Source organism: Acyrthosiphon pisum, chromosome A1 (assembly GCF_005508785.2).
Source record: "Acyrthosiphon pisum isolate AL4f chromosome A1, pea_aphid_22Mar2018_4r6ur, whole genome shotgun sequence".
NCBI classification, from domain to species: Eukaryota; Metazoa; Arthropoda; class Insecta; order Hemiptera; family Aphididae; genus Acyrthosiphon; species Acyrthosiphon pisum.
The window spans coordinates 117,605,179-117,626,744 of record NC_042494.1 but is presented as its reverse complement, the minus strand read 5'-3'; the positions used below and the strand labels follow the sequence as shown (position 1 = coordinate 117,626,744).

At 29.7% G+C, this 21,566-nt stretch overlaps 1 protein-coding gene across 3 annotated transcripts in view; it reads left to right on the top strand.

The window, feature by feature from the left end:
• Positions 1 to 14,971, top strand: part of LOC100166052 (transmembrane protein KIAA1109) — a 33,523-nt gene extending 18,552 nt beyond the window's left edge. For 2 of the 3 annotated variants that reach the window (XM_016804505.2, XM_008181952.1), the window contains 41 exons: positions 518 to 725; positions 1,123 to 1,364; positions 1,435 to 1,585; positions 1,671 to 1,770; positions 1,841 to 1,969; positions 2,032 to 2,212; positions 2,314 to 2,472; positions 2,541 to 2,672; positions 3,235 to 3,364; positions 4,072 to 4,502; positions 4,573 to 4,789; positions 5,132 to 5,287; positions 5,354 to 5,568; positions 5,864 to 6,005; positions 6,070 to 6,573; positions 6,648 to 7,063; positions 7,137 to 7,349; positions 7,402 to 7,548; positions 7,609 to 7,726; positions 7,794 to 7,915; positions 7,980 to 8,108; positions 8,222 to 8,471; positions 8,597 to 8,922; positions 8,990 to 9,284; positions 9,356 to 9,755; positions 9,820 to 9,972; positions 10,052 to 10,276; positions 10,338 to 10,493; positions 10,552 to 10,985; positions 11,058 to 11,289; positions 11,354 to 11,475; positions 11,543 to 11,731; positions 11,810 to 11,993; positions 12,051 to 12,293; positions 12,381 to 12,538; positions 12,617 to 13,063; positions 13,135 to 13,401; positions 13,475 to 13,675; positions 13,750 to 14,066; positions 14,135 to 14,277; positions 14,356 to 14,971. In XM_016804505.2, the coding sequence (XP_016659994.1) occupies positions 518 to 725; positions 1,123 to 1,364; positions 1,435 to 1,585; positions 1,671 to 1,770; positions 1,841 to 1,969; positions 2,032 to 2,212; positions 2,314 to 2,472; positions 2,541 to 2,672; positions 3,235 to 3,364; positions 4,072 to 4,502; positions 4,573 to 4,789; positions 5,132 to 5,287; positions 5,354 to 5,568; positions 5,864 to 6,005; positions 6,070 to 6,573; positions 6,648 to 7,063; positions 7,137 to 7,349; positions 7,402 to 7,548; positions 7,609 to 7,726; positions 7,794 to 7,915; positions 7,980 to 8,108; positions 8,222 to 8,471; positions 8,597 to 8,922; positions 8,990 to 9,284; positions 9,356 to 9,755; positions 9,820 to 9,972; positions 10,052 to 10,276; positions 10,338 to 10,493; positions 10,552 to 10,985; positions 11,058 to 11,289; positions 11,354 to 11,475; positions 11,543 to 11,731; positions 11,810 to 11,993; positions 12,051 to 12,293; positions 12,381 to 12,538; positions 12,617 to 13,063; positions 13,135 to 13,401; positions 13,475 to 13,675; positions 13,750 to 14,066; positions 14,135 to 14,277; positions 14,356 to 14,566 (9,195 nt within the window). In that variant the 3' untranslated portion in view covers positions 14,567 to 14,971. The remainder of the gene's footprint in view (positions 1 to 517; positions 726 to 1,122; positions 1,365 to 1,434; positions 1,586 to 1,670; positions 1,771 to 1,840; positions 1,970 to 2,031; positions 2,213 to 2,313; positions 2,473 to 2,540; positions 2,673 to 3,234; positions 3,365 to 4,071; positions 4,503 to 4,572; positions 4,790 to 5,131; positions 5,288 to 5,353; positions 5,569 to 5,863; positions 6,006 to 6,069; positions 6,574 to 6,647; positions 7,064 to 7,136; positions 7,350 to 7,401; positions 7,549 to 7,608; positions 7,727 to 7,793; positions 7,916 to 7,979; positions 8,109 to 8,221; positions 8,472 to 8,596; positions 8,923 to 8,989; positions 9,285 to 9,355; positions 9,756 to 9,819; positions 9,973 to 10,051; positions 10,277 to 10,337; positions 10,494 to 10,551; positions 10,986 to 11,057; positions 11,290 to 11,353; positions 11,476 to 11,542; positions 11,732 to 11,809; positions 11,994 to 12,050; positions 12,294 to 12,380; positions 12,539 to 12,616; positions 13,064 to 13,134; positions 13,402 to 13,474; positions 13,676 to 13,749; positions 14,067 to 14,134; positions 14,278 to 14,355) is intronic. The other variant, XM_016804468.1, reaches the window with a different exon arrangement.
• Positions 14,972 to 21,566: the final 6,595 nt, after the last annotated feature.

The window sequence follows — 21,566 nt, the reverse complement described above, 5'->3', positions numbered from 1 at the left end:
GAAACGCTATCGGCAAAATCAATACATTTTATCGGTCGCCGAAAATAGATATAATAGAAAATCCACCAGTCTACGGGGGGGGGGGGGGGCATGGCCCTTTGGGCCCCCCCCCTTGGATCCGCGCCTGAATGGATATTGTGATATGATTAATTTGGAATTTATTATAGATACCTATTATTGGTCAATTTTTTTTTTAATACCATAGATAAGTATATAATATGTTAATCTTATACCTAGACTGACATACCGTCTCCACTCAGAATCGTTTTTCTTATACTGTGATATTATATCATTGAATTCAAATTTAATACTATCCATTATACAGTGACCCTCTTGTAACCTACTGTACAGCAGTACGACATCCACTTACCCACCTTTTTTTTAAAATATTGTATGTCCTCTTTACATTTTATAATGTATTTTTCACATACATTGTAGGTTATACAATAATTTAATTAATGTTAAATTAGTTTTTAATCTATATAATATGCTTAATTTAAATGGTTTTTATTTGAAGGCAAGAGAAATTGTACAAACGTATCATCCACCAGCGGTAGCACCAAGTGGTCAAAAGAAAGGAGTTTTAAGTAGAGCTGCTGGAAAAGCTTTTTTACTTGGATTGAATATTACATCTGAAGTTGATCCTGAGAGCACCCATGGTGAACCAGTTTATATTGAGACTTCTGAAAAACAGCAAGAAGAAACAGTTATCACACTACACATAAGTAATTATTAGTATTTACTATTTATTAAAATAGTTAAATTATAATTTCATTTTTTAAATTTGTTTTCTTGGACTTATTGAAATTAATTAAATTAATTAATTGTCAATCAAACCTTTGTTCCTATCATATTTCTGAATGAATTATTACAGAAATTTTAACATAGAATGTCCTGTGTATGTTTTTTTTTTTGATTTGATTGGTACTGTAAACTTGGTTTATTTAGTGATTTTCCCAATATATTATTTCTATGATAGTATTACATAGAATCAGTATAGCTGTATATGTTTCTTATGTGAAACACCAGACTAAAAAATACATATTTGTTATATTATGTAGAATAATATATATAATCATGCGACTAAGTATATTTAATGTTTCAATTCTTATTTATTTATAGATAGAGCACATGCTCAACTACGTAGACTGCATAACGAGTGTTCAATATTGAAAGAAGCAGTTATAACAGCTATACCTGGTCATTGCTCAAAAGTAATGTTTAAAACTTGTTCTAAAGGGAAATCTATCGAGGTTCAGAATAGTGTAAACAGCGATAATGATGAAATGGGTCTGACAAATATTTCTGATGAAAAAATGGGATTTATTATGATGGAATGTGGTTTTGAAGGAATTGCTTTTAAAGTTTGTATTTTTATAGTAAATTTAATGCTAAATTTGTTCATTACAACTATCTTCATTTTGTCATAATTAGGTTGTAAAAAGATCAAATTTTGAGAAAGAGAATGATCGAGAAATCAGAGATGTACCATCACCTTCACCAGTACCTGAACCAACACTTGGGAAAGTATCTCATTCTGAAATTCGACCTAAAAATGAAGATAATATAGAATCTAAAGCAAATAGTAAATAATATTATAATTGTGATCTAATTAGAAATTGTTGTTAATTATTATTAAGTAAAAAATAATTTATTTTTATTGTTTTTAGCTTCTAGTAAACAAGATATAGGTGGCGGCTCAACACCAATGGCTACCCCTAAGCAAATTAAAACTCCCTCAGAAACATTTATCAATAATGAAGATACAGTGTAAGTTTCCATTTTTTACTTATTATATTATGTTATATTATATTTCAAATTGGATTGTGCTTTTATCTAGTGATAATACAGTGGCAAAAGTGGGAATTGATAAAAATGCATCATCTTGTGTCATGGAAGTATGTCAAGTTTGGTTTAACTTTGCTGCACCTCCATTAACACCAATTACTCGTAAAATAGACTATACAAGGTATATTTTTTGTAATCTCAGTTAATTGGAATAATATGTATTTAACTTAATCATATATGTAGACATGATTGGAATTTACTGAGTACAGCATCACCGGCTATTAATGCATGGATGAATCCTAGTAATCGTTTTGCGATGCGTCTTGTGCACATGCTACGTACTAGATATAGACGCTGTACAGCTGTTGTAACTTGTTTAATGGCTGAGGCACTAGATGTTCAAAGTCTCCATATACCTCTTAAGGTATTTACATTACAAACAGTTTTAATGTTATAATAATTATTAATAAGTGATAACCTATTAATTAATGAATAGTTAAATTATTAATTATATTTATTTTATAGAGTCGTTATAGGCATACTACACCCTTAGCTAAAACTTTACAAGAAGATCCTTCATGTCAACTATGTAATATATTGCAAAAATACCTTCTTCAGAGTGATGTAACAATTGACACTAAATTAAAAGATCCATTTTTGCCTAACTTATCAATTTTGAGACAAGTAAGTGTATTTCAAGTATTTATAACTTTAAAGAATTAAATCATTAATTTAATTTAAATATTTTATAGGGCGTTATTGTTTTGAGTCGTCAGTGGAAAAATATCTTATATACCCCTTTATTACTTGAACATAACTTCAAAAGCCGACATCATAACTTAAAACCATTAAATGTAACTTTTGCAGTTTCAGATGCTGAAGAGGTATGTTATTTATTTAATCAATTATTATTATTATTTTTTTTATTAAAAAATATTCAAAACAAATTTAGTTCAAATACTGAATCAGATTGGGATAATTTACTGTTTAAAACAAAATTTCAAATTAGTATCCTTTTCTAAAACAGGTGTTTTATGATTGTGGCTATTTAAATTCACGTCGAAGTCCAAATACATCACACAATCCCGATTTATTTATATGTAAGCAAAAATATAGTATCCAATTATTTGCATATCATTGTTTTTTGTTTTAAAACATACAAAATATGTATAATCACATGGTGTAATGCTTTACATGGTTCATTAGGTGTCTCATTGTGTAATACGTTTATTCATTGTCACTATTAGTGTTATTCTAAGGGTGCTTTATTGTTTGCTAATATTAATAATAGTTACACATTAATCTGTGTTAATATATGTACATTCATAATAATAATAATAATAATAATTTGTAATTACATGTTTACTGTATATTTTATGGATACAATCATAATTTTTTGCCTTGGGTATCATTTGTAAATATGTATTTTTTGGTCATATGCTAAAGGATGGGGAGGCTTCTGGGGAAGAAGGCGGAGAAGGAATAACCGACGAGTGTGCTATGCTGCTGACCAGCGAACGTCATTCGCACGTGTCTACATTACAACGGGTACTCAAATCGCATACAAACAAATGTGGTACGACATGTAAATGTTAACAAATTAGATTTACAACATAAAATAATAATATATTCTGCATGCTGCTTTTTTTCATTTATAATAATAAGTGAAATGTTATTTTAGAGAGTACCTATTTTGTTTCATGCTTTGTTGGTAATTATCATTTATTACTTATTATGGTATTCTAATTAGAAAATAAAGTGTGTCATATCGTAATATCTTTTAGTAAGTAAATTTGTTTAGAATTTTGTAATGGCTTATACTTGTTAATAATACTAATATTTTTACTAATTTAATAATTGTCACATATCAGCTTAATTGGTCATTAAGGATGATTTACTTATAATAATATTATATTTGACTCATTTTGAGTAATTTTATTTAATTTATACAGTCTATCTGTATTACTCATTTTACATACTCACTTACCAAACTATCTGCACTATCCGTCTTGCCTATACTATAAAACTTGAAAAAAAAAAATTACTTTAAATATTTACAGATAATGTTTGACCAATGTCTATCCTATAATTTTCTTTTATTTGTATTAATTATTTCATTATAAATTGATACATTTTATCCTGTTATTTTATTTTTTCAATTTTTTTGCTTCATATTGGATTTTATTTACTAATTTAAATATTTAAAGCTTTGGTAATTAATTAATTGCTTAAAATTAAATGGAAAATACATTATCATTATTATAAACTCATTATTTACAATAGGGTCAAAAGGAAATTATGGTAACGAGTCTCATTATTATGATCCATTTTCTCCGACCGGTATGACAGATCAGCCAAACGACAGTGTTGCAGTTAGTTCGCATAATTCTTCTTGTGATCAGCCTAAAAACAACAAATCACTGTTACCCACACAAATGCCATCTTCATCTAGAGCTAGTGTGATGTTTCCAATATTGGATGATACAGTCCAGCACACATACAAAAATATTGTTGAAGTTCCATTAGCTGACAATAATTATCAGGCGCCTGTAGAAGGTGAACATTTGGTCGGAAGTGTTGAAGCTATAAACATATCTCCACAAAAATCAGACAGAAATGAAGATCTTTACACTTGGATGGCCAAACAAGATTTTATTAATCCTGAACCTCGAGTATCTAATAGATTGGTTAAAGCCAAAAAAATACGAAATTGGGTTTGTATACTTATGATGTAATTATTTAGTTACTTGCCTAATTATGTTATAATATATTTTGATTGTTCAGCGGCTACGGAAAGGACCATTACGTACATCTGAATCAAAAAATGTACCTCTTACATCTGATAATCAATCATCGGCTGATTTTGCAGAATCAGATTCATTACGTTTTAATATATTTCCTAAGTATGATTCACTAAGATTGTTGGATGCTCACCTCATTTTTGAACCATTACTATCTAGTCTTGGAGTTATGCCTCAACAAATGGTTAACCCTAGTTCAGGTAATTATTTGTGTAAAATATTTAAATCAAAATTAAAAATTATGATTTAAGAAAATATAAGTTATCAAAAGCAATTTTTTTCAAAGGAGCTTATTATTTCATATTTGTTTATATTATTATAATTAATTATTATATCCCTCTCCCTTTTGTAGTGTTATTTGTTTTTACTTTCAATGTTAAACTTTAAAAAAGTTTTAATTCTCAACATGTAAAATCGCTTAAAGATCTGTATATATTTTTAAAGTGGAAAATAATAATTTTGTCTTCTGTATACTCATGTTTTCTGGCAAATGTACTATGTAATACAAAATTTATTTATATTGAATTTACATTATAATATAGGTAACAATGGTATGGCTGCACTTGACTCTTGGGGGTCTAATTTGTCACTTGTTGGAAGTCTTGAAACAATGCGTATTGAAATTGTTGTCAGTGAGTATGGTAAACTTCCAGAAACAGGAAAGAAATCAAAATCTTTTAAAAACAAATCCAAATCAGGTATATGGTTACATTCATTAGATTTATATCCTCACAACAAAACTTTTATTTAATTATATATTTTAGAAACTCCGTGGTTAGATTTATTACCTGAAGTACCTGCGTTCTTATGTGATCGTGTTAGTATTGAATGTGATGTGCGTCGTTCAGCTGATATGACAGTTGTTGATGATATTCGACGACAAAGACGTAATATGCTATACTTATCGCGGGGCCAATTAAAGAAACATTCAAACACATCATTTAATATTTGTGTTTCTGTTAGATACATTTCTCAACAGGTGAGATCAATAGAGAATAATATATGTTATATGTAATAAATAAACTCATACAGTATTTACAACTGTCTTCGTCCTTTGCATTCTTACTCTTAAACGTCTAAACTTAAAATTAATATAAATTGAGAAATACCAATGTTAATTGAAATAAAACTGAGTTCTATGTTGATTTACAAATAATAACTAATTTCTGAATTTCATAGAAATTAAAAGATACATTAAAAACAAATATTCTTGTATAAAATTAAATAAGTTTGTAACATATTAATTATACCATTGTTTTAAATTAAACTTACAGGTTAATATGCCTCTGTTAAGACTTCTTAATCAAATCACTAATATGTACCAAAATGTGAAAGATACACAAACTGAGCTTCGTGAACAACAGCCTCATCCATATGTTTCGCGTACTAATGCTAAACCACCTGCATCACAATCAGGTAAGTACATACTTTTTATTTCATCCAAAATACATTTCATTATTAGGTTGGTTGAACATTTTAGATCAATCAGAAGTACCAGTACCCACACCACCACCCATCAAACGTTTTTTGCCACGTTCAGCTAGTGAATTGAAACCAATTGTATCACCTTCTCCATCAATACGTTCAAAACACCAAACATTAGCACAAAAACTAAGATCAACTGGTAAAAGCGTTAAGGGTTATATGAATTTGAGTGAAACTCCTGTAGTCAGCGAATGCTTGACTCCGAGTTTATCAGAATTTGAACGCATCACACCAATGAAACCCATTGATGAAGTGGATTCCAATATTGTATCAATGACACCTAGGTGTTGGAAGACCGTTTACCATTTGTTAGAACTATACGCTACAATGCCTGAAACTAAAACTGTGACACAAAGGATATCACTTGGTGTAGATGTATCGGAAGGATACAAGGGCACTAGAAAATATGATATACTACCAGAGTCCAAATCTTGTGATGATATTGATAAAGACGGGTCTACAAGTACTCCAGTACCACCAGTTTCACAGCTAAATCAGCGTAAATCACCTTATTATTTTTGTTTAATTATATTTTTTTGTCATTATAAATTCATTTAATAAATTATATTATAGGAATAACAAAAGAAGAACGTACAAGACTTATGGTGTTTGTTGTAGTACGTATTCACCGAACTAGACTATTGGCCACATTGAGTGGCTTGAAATTAGAAGCAGAAATTACTAATTTACATACTAGTTCAACTTTTCGAAAGAAAACACGACCTCCAAGTTTAGAGTGTTCTCTAACTGGACATATAGGCCGTACTATGATAGTACTCTTAGAAGGTGTTGCACCTAATCAACAAACTGTTGTTAAGGTTACTGTGGGTAAGTCACAGACATTATATTCAAGTATGAGTCGTCGAACAAAGGATCAAAATTCTGGTTTGTTAACAATTGGTGTTGTAAATATTGATATCCCTCAACATCCTGTTGCTCTTCATGGAATGATGACAAGAGGGAGCAAGCAGCTTTCATCTACTTTACAAGTGAATTATCAATTAGTATTAGTTAGAACTTATTACAATTTTTTATATTTACATTTTGGCAATTATTGTTTAGGAACTTCGAGTGGCTCGAACATCTAGTCGAATGGGACGTGTTCCAACTATTGATGAAACTGATGTCCAAGGATCTGTAGGACCATCAAGTACGACTGCTCAACAAAGTCCAATGGTGCAAAGAGTGCACAAAGAAGAAGTTAATAAAGTCCCTGTTCTTGAACCTAATGTTTTGCTTCAGCCATTAGTTATGCATTTCACTGCTGTCATTCAAGTAATTTAATTAGTTCATTAACTGTGAATATTAATTAATTTTTTCTTTTTAGTGTTTAACTGTCACTGCCGCTTTATTGCCTTCTTTAAGAGCACAATATAAAATGGACCAAGTTACCAGCACTGGATATACAGGAAATAAAGCAAAGTTTATAATTGACTTGCCTCAACATACTTTATCATTTTCAACTAAAATACCGGTTTGATTTTAAAATTGTAGTTACATTTATATTTTTTACATTGCATTTTAAAACAAATAGGTAACTGAGACAAATTTACCTTCAGAAGCTAGTATAGAACTTCCAAAGGTACATGTATCGGCTGAATATATACTTGACGGTGGTTTAAAAACAGGAGAAAATCAATTTTCTGGAACAGGTAAAGTATTTAAATTTAATATTAAATTTAGATTTTTTTTTTCAATGGATTATTTTTTATTTGTAAGACGGTGCTGTACTACGCCAAGGAAATTATTTAAGTGCTGTGGCTGATATTGGTGTATTTGAACAGTCGCTCACAACAGATTTGTTAAACCATTTAGTGTTTGTTCAAAAAGTATTTATGAAAGTAAGTTATTTCATAATTCACTGTAATTCTTATTATTTAAATATTCAACATCTTATGTATGTAGGAAGTCAATGAAGTTGTTCAGAAAGTATACGGAGGTGAAAAACCTGTACCTATATGGTTAGAAGATAATGACACAGATCGTTCTGCTCCTGTCAAAAGAATACTATTTTCCCTGACCGTGAAAATGAGGGTAAATTTTTTAAAATTGATGATATATTATTTATAATAATATTAAAATTGTTAATCTAAAACAGAAAGCTAATTAAATAACCATTTTTTATATTGGTACTTTTATTATATTAGCGTATAGAACTTACAGCTACTACCCCGACAAATTGTGCTGTTCGATTGGAAACAGGTTCAGCAGACTTTCAACTGTCAAACAGAGTACAAAATGTATCAGGCTCATCTTATCAAACGTCTGAGCAAGTTAAAATTTTTGTCAAAGCCCATATTGATGTAAATTTATCGCTTGGTCAAGTGATACGAAACCCCTTATTTGAAGAAGCTGATCCTGAATTTCAAAGTTTTGCTTTTTTCAAAACAAGGATAGGTAATTGTTGCTGTTAAATTCACACTGTGTATTGGACGATTATTATTAATCTAATAATTATCCTTTTAATTTATTAGGCATAACATTTAAATATACTTTTCAAATTATATTTTTTTATTAATTAGAGTTACGAAATGCTTTCCAAGGAGAAATGGTTGGTGAAGGCGAAGACAAAGAAGTAATACTCATTACCCTGCGAAGGCCTTTAATTTATATTCAACCCTTGGCTGTGGATAAAGCAATATTAGTGTGGTTGAATTATAAAAATGCATACGAATATTGGAACGAACAACGGGCTAGTTTAAATAAAGAAGTTATGACAGCTACTCAGCCTTCGACAGAAAAATTGCCATCTGATAAAATACCGGTATCACCAAATTTGGGTACTATTTTCTTACAACTAACTGTTGAGGATATGGGTATTTGTGTGCCTTTGAATCCACTTCCTCAGGTATGTAATTATATAGTTCATAAATTAAATATTCAAATTTTAATTTCATAATTTATGTGTTTTTAAGACAACATGGGGTTTAAATCGGTCGATTTTCATGGACTTTGAGTCATGTTCTGCAGTGGTGGTTACATTAGAATCAACTAGTATATCAGCATGTAGTTCTGGGTCTCTAGTCAGTAAGGGCCGTTTCATTGGCCTATGTTTAAGATTTGCTGATGATTTTGATTCATCTCTTGATGATTGGAAGCCTGATATAACTAATGAACTTGTGTCTACTGCTATGAATTTGTGCATAGTGTCAGAAGGAACATATGAAGTATGCAGTCGTACAACTTCTCAAAAATTAGATTCTGTTACTGGTACGTAATCTCAAATGTAAAATATGTAAAATATCTTTGATAAAAATACATTAATTAATTGGGTATTATAGAAAATGCAAAATGGTTTTTAAACGTAAAATGGCAAATGGAAGGTGTTGACATGCATTTAGATGTAAATATAGGAAAACAGCTAAGTGCATTAGGACATACCTTAACTGCTCTAACTGGAGTACAAGATACCGATGATCCATTATCAGATAGTGATCCTATATCTCAAGACAGTGATATAATTAGACACAAATCAAACATGGAAGGTGATATATTAGCGTCTTTAGCAATTGATCCCACAATGAGTGCTAAGACTAGATCAAAGATAATTGAGAAAGAAATGTATGAACAAGCGAAAGCCATAAATGATTTGCGTTCATTGGGAGCATCTCAAGGAACTATTGAACATGAAGTAAAACGTTTACGTGAATTGGAAGCAATGGTTTTCAAAGGATTCAGAAGGTGAGATTTGGTTAGAAATGTATTATTATTATTATTATTTGATGCTAAGAATATAAATTTTTAGAGATATGATTCAGAAACTTAGAAGACAAAGTGTGAAAGGTAAATCAAGTTTAAAGGGTAAATTTGGACTTAGCAATAAAAGTTCTACATATAGGTCAAAGTCATTTATAGTTTCACCTACACAAGAAGTATCAGAATTCAAAGAAACTCAAAGGTAAAATAAACTTTTAAAATTGTACTCAAACCAATCATTCCAATATTAAAATAACTAAATAACTAATAAATATTTTAAGTCCTGACGAAGTGACTAGTTTAAGCAGTGTTGAAAATTCTCCTCAAGCTGGACCACAACGTTCAACATCATTCAGGGTGACACATCCTGGTCATGTAACATTCAGTAATACTAAAGAAATATTCCGACAAAGTTCGTTGCCCAGTGCTAGCTCTGAACAAAGTTTAACTACAGAAGGTGATGACAGTTGGCCAAATACCGATTATGGCAGACATATGGACTCAAGGTAATTGTGTTTTAAACTTTAAAATTATATCAATTCATTATATCAAATATTATTTTGGTAGGGATGACTTTTTGGTTAATCCATTGTTTGTATCTGGTGCTACTCAAAAACCACAAGAACCTAATATTGATTTTGAGTTAGATGTAAAAGTATTCATTAACAGTGGAAAATGTGTATTACACACTAAAGATTCTGTTAAAGAAGATGAAATCAAATTGTGAGTATTTTGTTAAATGTTAATTTTTAAAACATTTAGTGACTCTTTTATTTTTAAGGATGTCTAGAATGAAAAAAGAGCGTAGTTGTTCTGGTGGTGTATTTGAGTATGTTCCTGGAAGTCCAAATTTACCTAGGCGTTCTTATAAAGATAAATTAGGTGCAAATAGTACATCGAGTTCTAGATTAAGACACCACCAGACAGTGACCAACACTTTATCTCAGTTATCTGAACTAACTATATTTCATATTCCTGGACTGGATTTTAAAGTACATTATGAATCAAAAATGGTGTCTGACGAAGGTCAATCCCTCATGTATTCAATTGACTCAAGTGGAGTAATCAGTAGAAAAACGAGTACGAAGAAAGCCAGCCTCTATTGTTGGGCTACACTCCAGAGCATACCAGAAGAGACTATTATATCACCGCATATACTCGAATTCCTAGAGCAAACTTTAGCACCTATACCTGCACAACAGTTTGCCGATACAGGTAATTTTATATTTTTATTATTCACTGTAGATATTAAAAAAAAATGAAAATATGGTTATTTTTTTTTTATAGGTACATTTGATACAATGTTTGCTACAGACAATGATGACGATTTGTTTGCTCCATATTTGACACCTGGGCAATATGCTTATACCTCATTCCCTGTGGACGTAATTGTCTACCTCCATGTTCAAACATCAACATTTCGATTTTCATGTTTACCAGTATCACGAGTCGAGTGTATGCTAAAATTGCCATCATTGGATATTGTATTTTCTTCCAAGAGAACTGATTCTTCAAATGAGTAATATACAAATTAACTTATTAGGAATTATATTTTTAAAAATTTGCACTTCTTTGATTATTAGACTTGAAGATTATTATGAAGACTCTAATAGTCTACCAGTTGCAGTAGGAGGTTTAAGTATCACTGGAGTAATGGCAGACTTTTCCATGTATATTTTTCATCCATATGGAGGAAAAAAATCATGTAAAATAATAGTTAATTCAAAATATAAGTATACATATTTATATTTATTGCTATTTATTTTTTATAGCAGCCAATCTTAAAGAACCACATACTCATACATGGTCACCATTAGCTGATGGTGAACGCAAAGATTCTTTAAGCGTTAATGTTGAATTTATTAAATTTCACTTATCTAGAAGTAGGAAGCTTAATTTTGAATCAGTACCTGGACCTAAGTCAACATCTGATCAAAGTCACGCCACTATTAGATTCTCTAGTGAGTATTTTTTGTTGTCTGTTTAATTATTATTGTTTTTTTTTTTTAATTAATCTAACAATATTTGTTTTTCTTTAGCTATTGTTGATATAGGATCTGCTTCATTCAAATATGATATGAGGCGTTTGACTGAAATTTTAGCATTCCCCCGTGCTTGGTATAGGCGTAGCATAGTGCGCAGACTTTTCTTAGGTGATCTTACTAGAACTGTTCCAAGCAGCGTGTATAGTGACCACAGCAACAATGTGGACCCTGAAGATTCGTTAGTTGATAAAAAAATTTATATTGATTATTTTTTAAATTATATTATTTTTTTTAGTTATGGAAATTTTGTAACTGATACTAAAGTGAAACCAAGCCGTGATAAACTTCACTTGAACATTAAAGGTGATAAACATTTGCCTTTAGAAAAGAAAAAAAATAATTCAAGCCTCGACTCAAGTCCAGACCAAAAATCTAGTAGTGTTGGTGCAGCTGCATGGGAAACATTGGTAATATTTGCTGTAAACTTTAAGAGACTAAATGTACACATGAATATGGGAAATGTTATGGGTAATGTTACGTAAGTATATTGGATTTGTAAATAATAAATATAGTATATTTATTAAATATTTTTAAAATTAAATTAGCAATTATAACATTTGTTTAGTTGGTTATCCCAACAATTTCATTCCGAAGGCCGATTATCCATTGGGAGTACTGGTCATAAAAATATGCACATTGGTTTAGGTCTTGGCGGTTCTGGACTTGACGCCAAAGGCGGTATTGTGGGTGGCACAATTGAATTGAATAAAATTAACACTTATGGTATGTTTTGTGCAAATTATATTTTTCTTTTGAATTTTTTCTTTTGTGATGTTCATAATTTATGATTTTTGTTTATAGTGCTGATTAGAGAAGATCCAGGTTCAGAGCCTCGTCATACTGTTGGCTTAAAATTGTCAGCACTCGAACTTCGTTTAGATTATATGGGTACAGCAGTATTAATGTCCAGAGTTAGCTTACTTGAAGTGGTTTTAAAGGATGAATGGAAGGTGTTGAGTAAAGCAATATCAACTGACAGTGTACATGACTCTAGCAAACGGCCAGGAATTGTGTTTATGCATGGTGATCTTGGTTGGGATCAATTGCAGTTGATGATATCCAAAAGCACATCCTCGGATATTATGAAAATGTATTATAAGCTGGAAGAATTCTTCTCACAGCAGTTTAAGTCCAGCAAACGAGTTTTCTCAAGTCTACATGACCATAGAGAATCAATTGGCAGTGAGAAAAGTTCGAAAAAGAAGACAGTAAGAAGACGTATATTGATCTCAACATCAAGTCCAGATAGTATGTATTTTGTTTTAAGTTAACTTTGATTTACATTTAGATAATTTTATGTCTATCATCATTATTTTTAGACATAAGTTCAGACGAATGTAAACACCATCATCGGCATTGGCAACGTGCATTAGAAGCAGTTTCTGGATTAAGATTATCCACATTAAAGTACCCTTTGCCACATTGGGGTACTGTTCTAGGTGGAAAAATGGATTTACACGGTGTCAATATATCTTTAGCATGCTTTCATGGCATTAATTTCAAATCAAAGTCATGGGCACTATTCTCATTAAAAGAACCATGTATATCATTTGCAACTGAAGCTCATGAAGTATTTAATTTTGGAGGTAATAGATTTCAAATATTATTTATAGGAATTTCCTTAAAAATCTTTTTATTTTTTTTTTTTTATAAATATAGATTCTGGACCACTATGTAGAGATGACTTGGACATAAATATAGTACAAAATCTCACTTTTAGTTTGGGCATGGATGGTACTGTACGGCCACAACACAGTATGGCAACTGTGTGTAAATTTAGTCGTAATGTTCTTTTTCCACCGCAGTTCAAAACTATTCAAGAATGGTTCAATTATGCCTTTGCATTAAGTGAAATAGATGGTTAATATTTTATATTACTATTTAGTATTTTATAACTATTTAACTTTATAAAATATTTTATTCAAAATATGTAGAAGTTGACCGTTTCCCAAGTTTGGAGCGTGAGAAACATGATACAACTGAGTCAGCACCACGCTCACGTACACCAAAACCTCAAGAAAACCTGACTCATACACGTGAAGTCATTTTTGCATTACCTACTTTACAATTAAATCTTAAGAGCAACCATACACAACCCGTCAAGTTACCCTCTCCATACGATATCAAACCGACAGTTGAGTGTAGTTTTATAACAGAGTTTGAAGATCATATTTTTGTAACTGTAGATGCAGAAGCTTTTTTCTTTCTACATGATCTCATTACATCTTATATATTGGAAAAAGATAAAGTTGTAAGTTCCAGAGGGTTAATGTTTATTGTTGTTATTTTTTGTTAATTTAATTATTTTTGTTAATTTAGTCTTCTATGACAAATCGACCACAAAGTCCGGAAACATCAAACACTGGAAATACAAGTCAGCCTACCATGGAATCGCCTCAATCGTTTACTAATGATTGGAGGGATTATAATTGTACCACTTGGCATTTAGAACCAACTGTCAGGTTTGTAAGAATAAAAATATTTAAATAATTTTAATTTTAAACTTATATAATAATAAATTTTGATTCTAAATATTTTAGATTGTTGTCATGGGGAGGCAAAAGTATTGAGCCTTATGGCGTAGACTATATATTACAAAAGCTTGGTTTCTCACATGCTCGAACGACCATACCAAAATGGATGCAGAGAGGATTCATGGATCCTTTAGATAAAGTGCTCTCAGTGCTCATGTTACGAATGATAGCAATAGCACGAGAAGAAGATGTTGCCCGAAGGGATGATCCTGTTTAAGGCTATACATTAAACTATAAAACTATTCCATTGGACGTGACAATTGCATTCTTTTATCATACTGAAATAATATTATATTTTTACAGGAAAAGTGATTCTATCTACTTAAGCTTGCCTTAGTCCTATTTATTATGGGCAAGGCAGTTATTTTATATAAACCAAAGATTAGTTATATTTTTTATTATTCACGCGCAAATAAAAGGCTGCATTGAATTAACAATATTTAAAGTATTTAACATATTATTATCTATAAACAAAATTATTGTGTAATATAATATTCCTTTCCCTTTTACATTTGGATAATTCTTAAAAATTGTGTAGCATGTGAATTATTAAAATGTATTTTTAATTTTATTTTGTTATTGATACATATTATATACATAATATAATGATATAATTAATGAATATACATTATTTTTTTTATTGTATTTTATTGTAAGAATTTAAAATGAAAAAAAAAAATTAATAAATATTACAGAATAGTATTGGAAAACCCATACCTATTGCATCAATCTAAACGAAAATGTCAATAAGTTTAAATGGAAAGGAATAATCTAAAAGTTTGAATTAACTAATATTTAAAATTTCACTTATTTATACAATTATACTATAATACATACAAAACGCTGTAATTCACTTTTAGATTCTGATAGAAAAGTGAATGTAGTTGTTGCATTCGAGAGGTCAAAATTGAAAATTGTCCTTGGTTTTTGAAAATGTTTGAGAAAAAAAATTAAGGAATAATGGGAATTTTTCTCTTGTCAATAATCGATCTTTCAAGTTTAAATGCATATAAAAAAAAATTGTGCCTATGCATTTTTAATATTTTTGAACTGCTATTGTGACAATAATATATCATAAGCCTTGTATTAAATTATCACGCTTTTTATTCTAACAAATACAATTATATTGACATTTATAGAGAAAAAAAACTAAAAAAATTGGAATCTGAAAATGTCCGTAAACACCTCAAAACATGTCGAAATATTTTGAAAAGCCGCATAAATAGCGATATAAAATAAAATTGTGATTTGGCAATTGGTGCCGTATGTTAAACAAGGATAGATACTCCTAATATATACGCTATCTCTTTTTAACATCCTCGCTCGGGCCACTCTGCGTGGTGAGCGTTCCAGTTATTATATAGTTCAATGGCTGTAATTTAGGTATTTTATACCTTATCATAATAATCTGTATAATATATAAAACTGTTTGTTAAAACAGTAAGCTGATTGACTGATCTATCAACGCACAGCTCAAACCATTGGACGGATTGGACTGAAATTTGACATACAGATAGCTATTATTACGTTGGCATCCGCTAAGAAAGGATTTGTCGAAATTTATATTTTGAAGAGGTCAGTGGCGGTCAAATGGGGGGGGGGGGGGGTGGAGGGGGATAAATACCCCCATGAATTTTTTTTAATATTTATAACAATTTATAATTAAGTATATTCTATAATGCGTTAAATTTTGTTCTATTTTTTTCTAAAAATAAATTATCAAATATTTTAAATTTCGACAGAATGTCAGAATATGTTTATACGTGTTTATATGATATGACTATATTATTATCTAGACTCATATCTAGGAACTAGGATATTTTTATTATTATTAATATTTAGTTGTTTACACAAAATATACAAAACCGGTAACCGGTTTGTAACGAAAACCGCAAATTTAAGAACCGAAAACCGATAACCGCTTTTAGTTTTGGAATGCTGGAAGCGGTAATTGGTTATCGGTAATCAAGATAAATATCTAAATATTAACATAAAGCGGTTACCACATATTTTCAATCCCGGTTTTATAACCAAAACCTATTCCCGAACAAAAAAATTAACGGTTTTTTCGTGGAATTTAATACTTGAATTATGTCAAGAATTATGATTACATTATAGCATAGATTAAATATACTACTATACTAGTATATCTGATCTGCGTAGTTTCTGGTTAATTGGTTCTGATTGCGATGGTCTCTTAGGTCATTTCTTATATGAACTAAGGTCAGTCTTGGCGTATCCACTCTGAAATCTTTTTAGATGTTCGCTAGTAGCGATGAAGGCATATTTACACCTCAATGCTAAAGTTAAGCTTGGTTACGCTTGTCGTTAAGTCGGGGTATCCTTCCTTAGATTCCAACTATTGACCTTATTCAATTCAATATCATATCTTTCTATAATGTTCAAACCGTTGATTTCAAAATTTGTAACTGTTTTTTCTCGACTTCCAACGAAGAAGGTAGTAACTCATTGGCGATTTCGACGGCGTTTATTTATACATTTATATTACATAATAATAGAAAAAAAAAAAAGGTCTTCCTAGTTTTTGTAAAATTGATGTGGTCCTTGACTTAAAAAATATTGTCGAGGTGGTCCGTGGCGGTAAAAAGGTTGGGAACCACTGGTTTATATTAATAAAATAAATAAATACATATTAATGATAAAATATGGTTAATGATTTATTTAAATATGCAAACAGTGAAATCTATATCTATTAATCTAATAGTGGGTGCCACTGAGTGGTTATTCAAATTAAAAAATATGTTCCATCTAAAATTAATGCGATAAACAAATTATTTTGTGTTTTAGACATGTTAAAGGTATAGATACATGTTCATCAAACACTTATATAGGTATATTGTTAAATTATTATTTTCTATATAGAATGACATTTTATAAATATTTCGTCAAATGTTTAGCTATTTATACCACGAACCTGTCACACCATTCTTCTGAAATACTTAGATTTAATTTATTGTAAATTTTTAACTATTGACTTGTACAGTTGTACGTTTATAAAATTATATTATATTACATAGTAATATACCTAAATAGGAATGCGATGATTTTGGCAAAAATTAATTTAACCTACTGTCTTCCTAAGACTTAGAGTAATCAGTAATATAAAATTTACATTATAAAATATCCTTTGTAAAATAAGACGTAGAGGTTGACACACCGTATCCGTACGCAGAATCGTTTTTCATGTGCAACGATTTATCAATCATTATTGAATTTAAATTTAACTCGTCCATTACAGCGGCTTATTATCAATGACGACGTGCACTCAAAACATACTAAATAGCTCAGCGACTTTCCCGGTTATGTTTTTATTATTTTCTTTCAAGAAACTATAAATAATATAATATTATCTTTTAGGTAGGTACCTATATATGGTACATGTATTAGGTATTATATTAGTTATACATATGTATTAGCCATTAGGTATTATTGGTCTCCTCTTATACAGTTTAAGAGGACTAGGTAATTTTCGGTCATATTAGGAAATTTCTTGCTATTTTGGAAAGCTTTACTAATTAGAGTAATTACTATATGTGACGTTAGTCGTTAGGCATATATTTTTAATAACGTTATAATATAATACATTGAGTAGGTATTAAAACTGTGGTAGGGTAAATAATTTGGTAATAAATTATTCTCTCCGCTTGGGACTTAGTCCGTAGAGAAAGGTTTACGTTTATTAGCATTCAAAATGTTCATTTCCCCCTCATTCGGCTGCTAGGGAATTGTAACCGTCATCAAAACATACCTACTATTTAACGAATTTAACAAATTTTATTGATACTTCATGATCGTATACAATTCGGTAGGAATTATCTATTAATATATGCTATTGTACTAACCATTTAGATATTTTCACAAAGTGAATTTAATTTTAAATATGTACCTATAGCTTCCATAAAAATATGCAGTATCTAGGTACCTTTAATAGATGTTTAACAAACATAATATCAATTATACTGTAATTGCAGTATTGTACTAATCCTTATATAGTGCCAATTGTAAAATAGATATTATGTCTATACTGTACGACTCTGTTTTATTTATAATAAAAATATTATAGTGGTCAATATACAGTGTACCAGAAAGACCTGACAAAAAAAAAATGATGCTATTTAAACGTATACCAAAAATTGTGAAAATTATATAGTTAATAAATAATTTAAGAAATATACTTGTCAGGAAATTCCCAAAAATAATAATATGAAAAAAGTTATTACGTTCTAAATTAATTTATACTCAAAAAAATATTAATATTTAAAAAAATTCTAAAAAATAAACTTCTTGACTTCGATAAATGTTGTTACCATCAAAATTGTTCTTATAATCAGATTTATAAATTGGTTGTATTGAATTTTTCCAAAAATATTTAAATAAAATTAAAATTAATTTATTTTCAGTGTTAAAAAATTAAATGTTTTTTATATTAAACGTGTAACGCAAATTACTACTAATAATAAATAACTTATAATTATATAAAAAAAAAATAATAAAATATTGATTAGAACAAAAATTATTTCATCTGTTACATCTTGTATAGTGATATACCTACATGGGCAGTGGCGCCGAAGTCCGTGGTGACGTCGGGCCGTGGCCCGACCTCTTTTTTAAAAAATGTGGCCGGCTGGCCATATTTTATTTACTTCACAACTTTAATATGAGCATGAGTATATTTAAACCGTGGTTATGAATAAATGTATATTAGGGTACCTTTATATTAAATAATTAAGATATTGAGGCCGCAGGGAAGTTTTAAAATTGCCCGACCACATTTTAAAAACTTCGGCGCCACTGTACATGGGTACATGGCTACATTTGCCAAGTTTCATTGCAGTAAATCATTGACTACTGCTCTGAGTTAATTGATGCGGTTGTGCAAGAGTCAACACTATAATAATATGAAATACAGTAGGTAGGTTAATGTAATCGTATTGATTTATATTAAAAGTATAGGCATTGCTTAAAAATGTCAAATAGGTACCTATATTAGGCAAGTTTACCAATATAGACAGGGGCGGACTGGCTATTTTTGGCCTGGGGTGCAAAATTAATTAGGGGCCCATAATTTTTTTTGAAACCCACCTAAATTAGGAAAGAGTCCTTAGTTGTATAAGTAAATATAAAAAAAAATTAAGAACAACATGTTGTTTATTTGTAGAGATGTTGAAATATGGTATTTTATTTTTGTTTTGTATAAAACCGTATTATACGGTATAGAATCTTGCAGGACCTTAAATTATGGGAAATTTAACAAAGGTGAAAATGGATTAATTGAAAAAATGGCCAGAAGGTCAGAAAACATTTAAAAAACACATAATACAAGAATAATATTAGACCTAAATCACCAAATTAATATTTAGTCATGCTACCATCATTTAGGTACCATATGCCCATATACCTTGTGACTAGAAATAACTTAAATTTAAAATATTTTTATTACAATTCACATTTCATAATAAATTATATTCTTAAAATATTAAATAAACTTCAAAATAAATTAAGATTTGAGTAACCTTATTATCTGCCAACTAGCATATAAATATAGGTATTTACTAACTTTTTTGTTCCACATTTTTTTCTCCTTATATGTACCTACGTCCTACTAAGTACTTATACCTATTTAACGTAAGAGATTTAGTAAACTAAATTATATTAACTAGATATATAGATACAATATACATAGATACCTATTGTAATTATAATAATATATAACCGTCATTCAATGAAATTTTTACTTTTATGCAGTAGTTATTTTATCTATATTTCTTTTAATTACGTAGACTCGAGTGATATGATTGACACGATGAAATATTATAAATAAAATAACAACAGAATATTGTAGATTTCTATTTTAAATTATCTTTCTATTCTACATTACGATAAGAGTCAAATAAAAAAGGGCCCTAATCCGGGGCTCGGATCATAAATACGAACGGGGCCCTGGGTGCTACTTGGTGTATAGCACCCTGGGCCAGTCCGCTCCTGAATATAGATACCTACTATTCTACTAGGTACCTAATATATTATTATTAAAACTATAATATTATAAATAATTGTTTGATATCTTTAGACTGTAATGTCATGAATCATGACTGTGTTCTTTCATAAATACCTACAGACACTATAGGCGCTATAATGTATTATTATTCGTCTGTCCGCTGAAGTCGTGTATTATTGTGTGTATAGTTAATAAAGGTAAAATGAAACATGAGTTGATTCAACAGGAATTTTGCTTTTTTTATGATAACATTAGATATAAATTACAAGCCTAGAGTTTCTAAGTTCATATTTTATCTAACAGACACCCGTCCAGGCGGCAGGCAGTATGAAAAAGGTGTTGAGCAGCGGTTCTTAACCTGTCGTCCGCGGCGCTATCGTTTTTTTGGTTATACACACACACAATACATATTATATACGCGTATGTTAATTCTTAGTATTGTTTATTTTTATTGAATTATAATTGAAATAAATAATAAAAATAACTTTTTCTTATAAATTCGGGGGAGGGAGGCACGTGGCTTCAAAGATCATTTATACAGGTGTCCACGTGCCATAAAATGTTAAAAACTGCTAGTGTAGATAGTGAGAGAGAACTGAAAAATATTTATAAAATAAAATATATACATTTATATTATAATATTACACTTATCGATTAAACGATACCATATAATATACATAATATACCACATATATACTATATACATACACTATAATACCAAATTTGTGAGTGCGTTATTTGGTGTTATTTTGAGTATAATATTGATAAATCAAGTCAGTATTTATTTTATAATAAAATAATGTAATATTGAACGGTATAGACCGTTTTTTTAGTCCTGTGTATTTATACCCTGTATTTATATCCGTGTGGGTGTGTGCTTACTGGAATGGCAATAATTTGGCGTAAATAATGTCAAAAGTTTTTACGGTTGAAATATAGTATCTGTATAGTCTTTACGTGGAGTTAATAATTTCAGTAACCCAATGGAAAATCTACAAATAAAAACTATCGGTAGCTACCTACCTATATTTATATTTTTCTTCTTCGATATAGGAATAAAAAACCTAAATCTTGCTGAACATTTTTGTACATATACCTAATGGCTAATATAATACAAATAATACAATATAATAATTATAATAAGTAAGGTAGAAATGTAGAATAACTAAATTTAAAAACTACCTAATGAAAATTATGA